General features: G+C 36.2%; 1 protein-coding gene across 2 annotated transcripts; it reads right to left on the bottom strand.

The window, feature by feature from the left end:
- Positions 1-980: 980 nt before the first annotated feature.
- Positions 981-12,724, bottom strand: LOC149140892 (uncharacterized). 2 transcript variants are annotated; one of them, XM_089448029.1, is made up of 4 exons: positions 12,191-12,724; positions 1,702-1,788; positions 1,516-1,608; positions 981-1,343 (listed from the first exon to the last, which is right to left on the bottom strand). In XM_089448029.1, the coding sequence occupies exons 1-4, from the start codon at positions 12,332-12,334 to the stop codon at positions 1,146-1,148; spliced, it is 522 nt and encodes a 173-aa protein (XP_089304155.1). In that variant the 5' UTR covers positions 12,335-12,724; the 3' UTR covers positions 981-1,145. The 2 variants fall into 2 exon arrangements, with proteins under 2 accessions (XP_089304155.1, XP_089304156.1); XM_089448030.1 differs by lacking the exon at positions 1,702-1,788.
- Positions 12,725-13,287: the final 563 nt, after the last annotated feature.

The raw sequence follows: 13,287 nt of genomic DNA, 5'->3' as shown, positions 1-13,287 counted from the left end.
TACACCAAGTTTTGAATCCAATTTTAAGCTATTTTATGCCCCTTTTTGCACCATTTTTTTGTGTCTACTTGTGTCCAATGTTGCACCATTATTTACACCTACTTTTTCATCCAATTTTGCATTTTTTTGGTGTCTAGTTTTACATCGTTTTCACCATCCAAATTTGCATCTTTTTTGCCTCATTTTGTGTCCACATTTGCATATAATTTTGTGTCTGAGTTCGAGCCTAAATTTGCATGTGATTAGGAATCATTTTTTACATCCAATATGGCATCCTTGGTTTCACCTTTTTTCAGCCCCATTTTGCATCTTGTTTTATGTCTTTTCTTACATCTTTTTTTTTTCCTTTTTTTGCACCCAAGTTTGCATCCCAAATTTACACCATTATTTGCATCATCATTTGGCATATTAATTTGTAACGTTTTTTGCTTCTTTTTAACGCTCAACTTTGCATCTTATTTTACATCTAGTTGTTGTCTTTTTTGCATCTAATTTGGTGCCCATTTATGTGTCCTTGTTTTTGCCCAATTTGATATCCTTTTGTATGCCATGTTTTGTTCCCTTCTTTGTGTCAACTATTGCACAATTTTTCACTTCTAATTTAAAACACTTTGTATGTCAATTGTTTGCATTTTGTATTAATTCCTAGTTTAACATCCAATTTTGCATCCATGGTTACATCCGCATTTGACTTCTTATATAGAGTATATTTTTCTTTACATATATGACCCCCTTTATAGATTCATAGTGAAATATATGATAGTTTCTAAATATCATTAAAGCAGATATCACAATTCAAAATCATTTGTAAAGAAATTTAAGAGAAATTGACAACATCCATCCAAAAAAATAACAATGTGTCATTAACAATTTTCAAAACATGTATAAAATAGCAACATAATACTAATAAAATCAGTATTATTTTTAATCAAAACAAGTAAAATTCAAATATGATTAACAAATCAAAATATTTCATGAATATCGTTATTCTACGATAAATTAACAACATACATAAATCAAACTCATCGTATGATTACAAAATCAAAATGTCTCATTGATATAGGGTAAATTCACAACACCCATCTAAACATAACAATGTCATTCTACACAATAATTTCTTCATAAAAAACAATGCATGTGCATGCCTAGCTACCACCACCAAGATCATCCTCATGATCATCTTGACCATCCTCATTACTCTGATCCACATCATCACCAACACCGCAACTATCATCATCATCTCCTCCTTCACCACCATCATCCTCATCCTCATCCTCATCATCTCCTGATATATGTTGAACATAATTTGGATCATCGTCTTGGCAATCATTACCTATAGCATTCTGACAAAAAAAATCAATATTACATGTTAGTATTAATTACATAACACAACGCATGTTTTTGTTATACAATGTTAACCATAAAATGAGGTACGATATAATATCTAATAGTACTAAAAAATAAAATGAAAATATGGTTTAAAAGTATATTGGAAATCCAACTAAAATTACATACCATAGAGTCCATCCAAACAACAAATTCAACCCATCTCTTTTGCTGCAGCACCTCCTTTTCCAAATGATTTGGAGGTCTTCCATATTTTAGTTCCTATCAATCAGTAAATAGGGAGAAATTAGATAACAATGACTTTCTTCTAGTACAAAATTTATTAAAAAAATATCACATGTTTAATATACTTACAAAGGTTGTTATCAGTGCTTTTAAACCTTTCTGGCCACTACGATGAGTGACTTTTGTCTTGGTTAACCTCGCCTTGGATGCCTTGTCCTTAAACATAAACCAATTCAATTTATTTTCACACAAATACATGTCTAAGATACTTATAAGTATTAATACATTCTAAATAATGTTTAATGAAAAATTCAATACCTGAATGCTCTCATTGCCGGCTTTTCTTTGTGCATCCAACTTCTCATATGATTTTACAAGTTCTTTCCATACTTTAAAAGGTATGTCAATAGGTCTTTGTTTCAGTCTTTGATCTTGAGGCATTTTTTTAATTTTTCTTGTTTGGTTAAAAATTTTGGTTAAAAAAAACCGAACAAGTAATTCACATCAATGGCATGGGGACTCTATGGATATGTGTAAAAAAATGGCTATAAAGAAAACATCCAAAAAACATATGAGCTCTCCCTTTGATGGTCACTTGGGGCATATGGCTGGAAAGGAACAACTCCATTTTTGAAAATCAAGGACAATCCTTTCTCAAAGTCCTTCCTAATATTTGCTCCAAATGTCTTAAAATGAAAAACAAAATTCAAACGTCATCCTTAAACATCTCCCTTAAATATAACGTTGGACCATAAATTCTTCATTTTTATTGTTATCGGCTCTGGAATGATTTTTCTATATGCAATTATATAATGAAATATGTGTGCACTAATGAAAAAACATTGAGTTTCATTTTTCATAATCACAAACAATGAAAAAAGAATCACACGTAACTAGCATCATTTTGGAAATTTTATATTTATTAAAAATCTTTAACATGTTTTCCTCCCATATCTCATAAAAAGGTGTGAAATTTTTTATATACTCTCCAATAAGCACTACAACAAAACCAGCGATTTGGAGGTTTTACACTAAGTTTTTCAACATCGAGCTTACTAGGGCTTGCACCACCGGGGTTATTAGTAAGAATCTCATGAGGTTTGCATAGCCATGATTATTAGAATCAAAATAGTAGGATTTGCACTAAAAAACAGTTCATAGTGCTTTCCTGCTGGGGAGAAAATCACAAGTTCAACTTCTGCAGTGCAGAGCACCGAGAGCTCGTAAGCTTTCTTCAGCAATCCACCTACGTTTGGAAAATGTAGCCTGCCTGCTGGCGATGTTCTCAATCCTCTTCCTCTGCATCTTTCCCCTCACTATTCTTGTATGTCCTCTTTCGTTTTTCCCTCCAAACAAACCCTCTCAAATTGAGAAAGCAGAACAACTCACTCGATGAGAATCCGAATCCAATTATCGCTTCTAACAATAACCCAATACGATACCAGAAGTGATTACACAAAACCTCATTGACTCTTCATTTGTTTGGAAAAGAGCCAAGCATAAACTTCTGACGAGGGTTTCCGTCTCAAGTCTGGCTCGCAGGACGTCGCTTAGTCAATTGCGAGAAAAGTTTTCCACCTGCCTGTCACATACGGTTTGTCACACTATATATTAAAATAAGGTTGATCATACTAACAATAAGGTTTATAGTGTAAAAGGAGGGCTCTCCTGACTGCATTTGGTTGGTTTATAGAAAAGATTGCTGGAATGTGTAATGTGAATGCTCTGCTAACTGTTTTTTAAGCATTTGGAAGTATTAAAACCCCCTAGGATAATTAATGTAAGACCTGTTAATTAATGTGTAAAGATGGCTATTGTCCTTGGGCTACCTTAGCTGTTCGTGTTTAGTGATCTGTGGTATTATGACTCCTCAAGTCACTATTAAACCATGAGAACCATGCCCAGGCAGACTAGTGTGACATTGTGGATGAGAACCAAAACTAGACTCCTATAACCTCCTTTTTCATCCTTTAAATTGCAGAATTAACTGACTGTTCTAGTAATCGTTCTTGAGCACCTGAAGATGTGCACCCTAAATAATAAGAATAATACCTTGTAACATATGAATAGTCCATCCTGTGCATGTAGGATATGCACATGAGGTCCAATAAAATCACTAACCAGAATACCAGGTGTTATTAAAGCCTCTACAGGTTGATATATATGAATGTTACAGTGTGCAGGAGTATGATTCAATTCCATACGAAAATACAAAACATCTGATAGGATTTCCTTATACCTCATAGGCAAACAACCATTGTCCCTTCTATAGATGAGCAGAATAAGTGCTTGGTTCTCTACACTAAATAAAGACAAAGTATAGTACTTATTGCTGACAAAATAGGATTTAAATCGCGGTTCAATTGCTTGACATTCAGCTGGTCACAGAATTGTAGAGTGCATAATCATAAGTGATGTTGCGAGCCTCATTGCTCAAAGTCTAAGGGTCTTGCGAGCCATAATCACAGCCATGTATGGAATATCTTGTGATTATGGCATTTTATGAGGTCAATTCTTGTGAAGACATTTCAGTTTATAATAAATTTTGAACCTCAACAGAGTTTTGGCAAGACCTGGCTGAGCTAGGACATCAACAACACAGCTGATATGAATGACATAATCTAGCCTCAAGAGGGAGCCTCTTTTGTTTCATCACTCTAACAATCTATGAAGTGGTGGAAAGCATAACAACTTCCCCTTGAATATGACACCTAAACTGAGTACAAATCCTAAATGATGCAGCCTTTGGTGCATGTCTCTCAAAGTATCGATATTTCAAATGTTGAAAGCTCTTGTGCCCATTTGATATGCATTCGATTGCAGTTCCCCTGAAGAAAGAATCTTATAAAGGTGAGGCCATGGCCAATATGTTAGCCATATCCATTGGAGTTGCCATTGCTTGACAACTTTAGTGTGATCAGTCCCACCATGATTCACATGGGCTTCTACTCAACACTGGCTGTTGCTATTGTAAGAGTCTTCAAGCTCGTTGAACCCATAGTATTGATAAGTGTATTCTTTGGGTCTCTGGTTTTCAAATTCTGCCTATGTTTTCCTCTCAGTATCATTATTTCAAATGCTGAAAGCTCTAATTCCCATTGCTGTGTATTTGATTGTGGTTTCCTGAAGAAAGAAGCTTATAAAGGTGAGCCCGAGGCCAATATGTTGGCCATATCCATTGGAGTTACTATTTCAGCTTATGGGGAGGCCAAGATGAATGCATGGGAGGTGATTCTCCAGTTAAGTGCAGTTGCATGTGAGACTACCCAATTGGTTCTCATACAAATTCCACGAACATCAAAAGGGATTAAGTTGAATCCCATCACATCTTTGTTGCTCCTTGTTGCCTTGTTTTTCTCAGCACCCCCTGGGCCTTAGTAGAATACCCATTTCTGATAATCAGGGTCTCTTCCTTTGATTTGGATTACATGACATTCTGCTTGTGCCTTGGCTCTTAATCTTGCAGTGTTTCTTCTGATAGGAAAGACTTCAGCCTTGACTATGAATGTTGCTGGTCTTGTCAAGGACTGGCTGCTCATAACATAATCTTTGTCTGTAATAAATGAAAAGGTTACAGTCATAAACTTGAGTGGGTGTGGACTGGCTTTTCTGGCTGTCTGTTACTATAATCATTTGAAACTTCAAGCTCTCAAGTCCAATGACAACCAACCAACGTACCTCAGCAGTGCAGCTGATGCCAATGATGAAGGAGAAGGTTTGATAATGACGAGTGGGAGATTCTCAATCAGAGATTCAGAACCAGTAGAGAAAAATCAAACTCAAGCTTCAGGATTAGGTATTTAGATCATTAATATTGTCTTGTGCTAGAGATTACTGTTCTTGGATTGGCTCCTCTATGCCCAGATCTATTTGCAGGGAACAGGCTAGTCATTCACAGTGAAGAAGATAATGACAAGATTAGTGTATAATGATGGACAAGATGGTGCCATGGTGCCAACCTAAATCTCAAGTAAGGAGACATCTGTTCATCAATTTGTCAAGAAGCATGGCCTACAATTCAATTGCTCTAAGCCTATCACTTCTTCCACCTGTCAAATAAATTGTTTCCTGTTTGTTTAGTTGACTATGGTTCTAATAAATATACTATTGTTTGATGTAAAAAGACAAAACAAAACAAAAAATATGGAAAGTTGTGACCCCATTTTCTAACTACAAATTGAAATCGGATTACCATAGTGACCACCTCTGCTTATTGGAATCAAAAAGGGGGTGGGTTATGCACAATCCTCTGTATCATTTTCTATTACCAGAGATAATTAAAGCCACCCTAAACTCAAGTCTTAACTATGCTGATAGGGAGTTTGGGGAGGGGGATCCCTTACCAACCCACTATAATCTGCACAAAAGCATCCTAAAAACATATGCAAAATGCTCTCCTATCATCTAATGTCCAAGCAAGGAAACTCTTGAAAATATTATCTCTGCTCTGCTGAATGTAGGGCTAGTCTAATAGGTGGAAGGTGCCATACTCCGGATCAGTCTGGAGCTGGTTTACCCCTAATGGGTGGAAGGTGCCATACTCTGGATCAGTCTGGAGCTGGTTTACCCCTAATGGGTGGAAGGTGCCATACTCTGGATCTGTCTGGAGCTGGTTTACCCCTAATGGGTGGAAGGTGCCATACTTTGGATCTGCAAAGTATCTGTCTGGAGCTGGTCCATAACTCGCTCTGATTATGTATGGCCTAGTCTAATAGGTGGAAGGTGTCATACTCTGGATCAGTCTGGAGCTGATTTACCCCTAATGGGTGGAAGGCGCCATACTCTGGATCTGTCTGGAGCTGGTCCATAACTCGGTCTGATTATGTATGATCTGTAACCTAATATGGCACAACCCCGAACAGGCATCAAAGATGTTGATTGACCACCAAGGCAGAAGGTTGAGGTGAGATCCCATCTAAAGTTGGAAGGAAAGAAACTATGGATAAAATCTTGGCTGCTCCTCTGAATCCGGGGTAGAATAACAGTTAGGAAGTACCCTGTGTAAATGATGAAACAACATAGAAATGCTCCCTTAGTGCTTCCAGATGTATACCAATTAATGAGCATTCAAGTGTTATTTCAAATATGAATCAAATTTGAAACAATGTCAAAATTTTCCAAAATTCAAGAGAGCAGTGCTGTAAATGAAATCAAAGTTTAGATTCCAACATACAATGGTCAAACTAGTGCCAAATAAACACATTAATGATGTTCAGATATGACAGAAAGACACCAGCACCAAAGCACAAGACTATGTATGTAAAACAATGCATCCACAATAATAATAATAAAAAATAAAAATAAAAAATAGAAGATATATACTAGTTCCAAAACAAGAAAGTTTACATAACAATGATGCAAATAAACCCCAAAGTTTGATCATTCAGGACGTTAGCATGATCTCAAGAATTCTGCAGTAAAAGCTAGTACTTGAACTCCTAGTAACAGAAGATAGAACCAGTGTGATGCTAGTATTATTGAGTGGATGTTTGGGCTGTTATCAGCACTGATTTAGTTTTGGATATACCTGAGATATCAGTCATGCAAAAATTTTCAAAAAGGAAACGTTTTGACAGAGCAGAGTGTGATCTGGTTGCAGAGTAGCAAACCTTGTTCATAAATTCCAAAGGGCAGAGAGATAGGCTTGTTCATGCGTTAATGTGAGTCTTTAGAAGATGTATCAAGCTATAAAATACCAAACCCATCATGAATACTTGCAGATTAGAATAATGTGATCTCAAACTCCAGACATCGAACTTCAATAACATAGATCATTCCAATTATATTAGTCAAATTGTTCATCTTGTTTTGGCATGACTCTGTCCTTGGAGATGTTCTCTGTTGCTAGATTTATCAGAATGATTGCAAGAAAGCAATGGAAACAGGCTAAAAATTAAACTGTTTATGCAGTCAATTGTTCCATCATGAAAGTGACTTGGAAGGCGTGGATCTCATGCATTTGAATGTTATGATGAGCAATAAATGATTATTATGCCATTTGTGTGTTTTATCTCTCATAAACAGATTCAGATCTGAAAAGAATTAGATTTGTAGCCCTGAACGTCAAGCAATTAGGGCAGAATTTATTCAACTTGCCAAGCAAGTTGTTCACCTTGATTTAGGGTCGACGCTTCTGTAATGTGTAGATCAAGAAAATGGTGCAACACTTACCCTAAATCCTTAGTAATGGAAATTTCAAGCCTCCTGCAAACAATTCTGCCTAAGGATAACGCAAATGACAAAAAGGTAATTTGTATCAACAGGATGACCAATGTCAAATATTTTTTTTTGGGAAGATTAGAAAACAGCCAGTCATGATTTTGGCAAAACTGAAAAATCAGTTGCCAGTCAGAAGATGCATATATTTTTGCCTAATTAATATATACATTTTTTTTCTTTGAAAAAAAAAAAAGTCAAATATTATGTAGAATATTACAAGAAGGAACATAGGTTATCAATAAATGGATTCCAGCTATAACTGTGAAAAAAATTATTAACCTCGGAACCATTCTGCAATCACAAGAAATTAACATAAAAGCCACTTATCCCTGCCTGATAAATAAAATTAAAAAAAAAATTAAGAAAAATCTCATCCAAGACTTTCACAATGAACTCTGGGAGCAAGAGTAAATCAAATTGAAATTGACCAGCCTCTGCTTTTTTCAATCTTAGAGGAAGTACTAAAGAATTTACAAACCGTTTCTCTGTTTTAAACATCTTATACACTCCAAGATAATTGAAAATTATTCCATTTAACCTGGGATATAGATCAGGACAGACCAATCCTGTAAAATACAATAGCAGTAGATTGAATAAACCATTAACTTGGGGAGGATGAAAAGAATATTTAGTTCCACAGAATTCTATAGAAAGAATAGGAAGTTCCACAAAATTGTAAAATAGAATTCATGGAATGCTAGATGACCAGTCTACAAATCACTTTTATTTAGCTTAGTTTATTTATTAGTGAAAAGTAACCTTAACTCAGCTGCAAACAGTTGTATCTTAGGCAACTACTCTCCATGGTCAGTCCAAATGGTGAATAGAATTCATACTTGCAATGTTCAGAAAGGTTCAAATCTCATGGGGATTATACTGGCCTTGACTCATGAGGACTTCTCACTCTATTCAATGAAGCAAAATAACTTGAGACAACTGCAAGCAACTAACTTGTTTCTGCCTTTCTGGAAAAAGTAATTGAACTCGAATTGTACCACCTTGCTGCAGCAAACACATAGTTAGAAAGCTATGTCGCACTGGCTTTGGGACGGGGGGTAGCAGGGATGGTGGGTAAGTTTCCGGAACCACCAGAGTGCACCCCCAAATTTTTCAGGGGACAGAAAGTTGGAGATGGCAATAATATATAAATTATTTTATATATTATAATAATAATAGTAATAGTAATCATAAATATTTAAAATTTTGAAAATAATAAAATATTAAATATAATAATAATAATATTTTTTTCTTAATTCACCACGATAAATATAAAACATTTAAATAAATTCCAATTGCAAATAAGAAACACTGTGAATAAGAATTTAAATAAATTCAAAGAGAAAATTTAAATAGATCCCAAAAGCCGCCGTTGATGCCCACCCCCTGACACTGATAAAGATTATAAATACAGTCAGGGATAAGAATTGCAGAGGAATAGCAAGTATTGACTGAGAGTATGATGCACTGGAGTCTGTGAGTGCCAGCGCCGCAGAAAGGAATTGCTGAGAACAATTTTAGAATGATATGCTGAGATGACAGGTAGGATTTAGAAAATTAGAAGCAGGTAGGATTTAGACTTCAGGCAGGTGCAGGGATGGATTTAGGTTATATATATCTATATATATATATAGATATAATCTTGAACTGTCAGTAGGTTCAAGGGTCAGTTGACTGTCCCAGATATTTTTGTGAGGGACGGATTGGGAATGCCCTAGAAGTTCCCATGTCTCCAATGATGCCCCCAGCTATTCTGGGACATTCCCAAGCCATTTTTAAGTCCCCAAAACACTGGAATGCAGGGTACAAGGGATTTGTCATCAGGCACATGTTGACTCTCCATGCAACATAGTTGGAAAGTAAGAGAGATATGGGAGACACGAGTTGAAAAAAAAAAAAATTTAAAAAAAGAGTCTGAAGTACAAGTTAATTACAAAAATGTAGATGAAAGTAAGAATGACCAAAAATTCTTTCAGTACGAATGACCAAAAACACTCCAGTGGTATTTCATTAAAGAACATAAGTTTATTATTTTGAATCCTGACTGTCTTCTCCCATATAATCAACTTCTAAAAGGTTAAAAATTCCTCTAATGTTTAGCAAACAGACAAGTTGCTGAGTCGAGAGAACAAAGGAAGGCAAGTAGCATCTGTCTCCCTCTCAACCCTGCACATCCTACCCCGCACCTAGAATGGTTTCGCTTACTGTAGAGGAGATTCTGTAGCACATAAACAAAAAACTTAAGAGCCACCCTTATTGTCTTTAGCATAAACACTCTCAATAACGAAAAAGAATTTGACTTTGTGTTTAAAATGGCAAATGCATGATGTAGAAGAAGTTTTAGATAAGCTAACTCTAGCTGCTTAGTACTTACTAGATTAGGAATGACTGCCACAGGTTATTCATGGATATAAATTTTAAGATAATGTGTTGGATAGCAAAAGGTTAGAATATGATTTTTATTAGTATATTTGTTGTACTTTGAACTGCAGCATTTTGCTTGGAACTGGATACAACTTACGCTTAATTAATTAAGATAAGCTAACTATAGCTGATTAGTAGAATGGGGACGACTTTCAGTGGTTGTTAATAGTAAATTAAAAGTTGGATGAAAAAGTGTTAGAATGAAACTTTTATAAGTTTAGGTTTGTTGTACTTTGAGCTGCAATATTTACTCAGAACTGAATAAAACTTATGCCTGATTAACAGCACATGCAACAAAATATTCAATATGAACATATAAGGGTTTAAACCAGGAATTTCAAGTAAGGAGATGTTAAAGTCCTCTCTTTTTTTGAAAGATGTAAAGCAATGAAAAATATAGCACATACTCAGAATCAACAAGGGAAACCATTATTATCCTCATTTTGTTACAAGTTGTATTTTAATAAAATCTTAATTACCCCAAAAATCAAAGCATGCAGCATGAAACGATATTGAAGACGATTGTGCTGAGATATTATCTAAACAGCACTGTTGAATGAAAAGAGATTCAAACTTCCTAATGCCAATCATTTTCTGGGAATGGAACCTAAGCAACATTAAGCTAATTAAGACTCAAAATTTTTGTATTTAAATTTCATAGACAATTTAATTCCTCCAGAGCAGATGGCTTCTCATTGACTTGAAGTGTTTTGAGCTGTATTTTTCACTCAATTTAGGTTCAGCGAGTCATACGATTAGCCCTTGTCACATGCCAGCCAGAGGTCACAAGTTCAAACTGTGCAGAATCAGCAATTGCAAAAGTAAACCTCTCAACGAGCCACTCAGTTCTGCACTTCAACATGTTACATAACACACAAAAGTTCTCGCATTATCTAGAAGCGTGATGATTCATGTTTACAACCCTAAATTTGATCAACTTAGCAAATCGTTAACAACAAAGACTCAACGAGAACCCTTTTAACATAATGCTACAATTCATTTGAAGGTAAAGCTCAACCTACATGCATAAAACTTCAAATAACATAACAATCAACCCTCAACATAGCATGATAGCCCTTTACACATGCCAGCCAGAGGTGACGAGATCAAGCCCTGGGGTCACCGATTGCCAAAGGCAACATCTCAATGACCTAACAAGTTATGTTCTTTCCGCCACTGTGATCAAAAACTTCTAGGATTTTCTATCTAGCGACTTCATTGATTATCTGTGAAGTTAAGACAGGCTATCCTGATATTTGAACTTTTACCCATGGAAATTAATCTTTCATTCGAAAGGAACACTTCAGTGATTATCTATGAACTTAGGACAGGCTGTCGTGATATTTTAGTTTCACACACGGCCATAGAGTTTTGCTTTTAAATGAATACCTCATTGATTATCTCTAAAGTTAGGACAGGCCGTTGTGATATTGGAAGTTTTAAGCATCGAACCGCGCTTTGCTTTTAAAGAAATTGAAATGCTACGTCGGAAGTGATTGTTATCGGGTTTACAGATCCAGTGTAAAAAACATTGGGATTAAATGTTAGAAGTCTAGGATGTAGTGATTTCATGCACTATATTTTTTTAAGTTAGGACGGGCTTAATAAACCTCTAGAATTGTCTAGATGATTAAATCATCGCCTAAATTCGATCTGCATAACTCGAAGAAAACCGTTTTGGGCAAAAAAAAATGCAATTCATTTTAAGGCAAAGCTCAACTTCCATGCTTGAAACCTGAAATATCATAACCTGTCCTAACTTTACAATTTATCAAAGAAATCACTACATTCTGAACTCATCAAGAGAACTAACGCTTCGCATTTCATTTTTGAAAATCATTCGTCACAGGCTATCTCTAAAACGCAACAAGAACCTCTTTATCGCGAATTCTTTTAAAGGAAAAAGCTCAATTTTCTTGAAAATATAAATAACGCAACAACATGCCCTAACTTGAAAAATGATCCATGAAATCGGTACCTGGGAAGCTTGAACGAGCTCGTCCAGGGAAGCCGGAGGTGGCAGCTGCTGCTGCTTCTGGCTGTGATAGACCGCGCCCAGTTTCTCTTTAACTCCATGTTTGCTGAGTGAAAACCCTCGCAGCTTCCTCAGAGAAGACTTCATTTTCACTACAGAGATTTTATGCTTCAGAAACAAAACCTCGAATCACCGTCTTAAAATGCAGAAAACCCCCCTGTCCTGAATCTGTCCGAACTCCATTACGCAAACCTCGCAATAGCCCCTCTGAAATGGTCAAGACATTATTGAGGGTCTTGGTATGAACGGGCATGCTGAAAATGCTCTTGGGCTCTTTTCTCAAATGGAGCACAGTGGCGTGAAGCCAACCTACATCACATTCGTGGGTGTTTTGACTGCATGCAGTCATGCCACAACATCTCTGTCAAGACATTTTGTCAAACAATAGACGTGCCATTTCAATACTTGCACATTTCGAATAGAGATCTGTGAGGGAGGTATCTACAAAGATGTTGATCTCAATCTCATTTCTAATCATGTAACTATGCACACACTTACCTCGTTGAAGAGCTTCGACCTATGTACATTCTCGGAGAACACTAACCATAGTAATGGGACCGGGTACCACCTCCTCTAGCAGCATTTGATGGAAAAGCGTCAATGCCTCATAGGCATGTCCATTCTGAGAATATCCAACAATCATAGAGTTCCATGACACCAAATCTCTCTCACACATTTTGTTAAACACTTGGCGTGCGTTCTCTATACTTCCACATTTTGCATATAGAGCAAGAAGGGCGTTCCCCACAAATAGATTGCAATCCAATCCGGCTCTTATTATAAAATGATGAACCTTCATCCCCTTCAGAATAAAGGGAAGAATGAGTTCATCGGGCTGTATGCCTTTCTGCCGCATTTGGGAATAGAGTAGGAGGGCTTCCTCACAGGGTCCATTCATGGCGTACCCTCTGATGGGCACATTCCATAAAACACAGTCCCGTTTAGGGGAATTTTCAAAAACCAGTCATGCATAATTCATGCGGTAGACATTGTATAGAGGTTTATTAGTTTGCTTAGCAAGAAAATATTTCCATGAAACC

The sequence above is a fragment of the Pinus tabuliformis genome, chromosome X (assembly GCF_031772625.1).
Source record: "Pinus tabuliformis cultivar Carrire ecotype Pingquan chromosome X, CPIR1, whole genome shotgun sequence".
Lineage (NCBI taxonomy): Eukaryota > Viridiplantae > Streptophyta > Pinopsida > Pinales > Pinaceae > Pinus > Pinus tabuliformis.
This window is presented reverse-complemented; position numbering and strand designations above follow the sequence as displayed.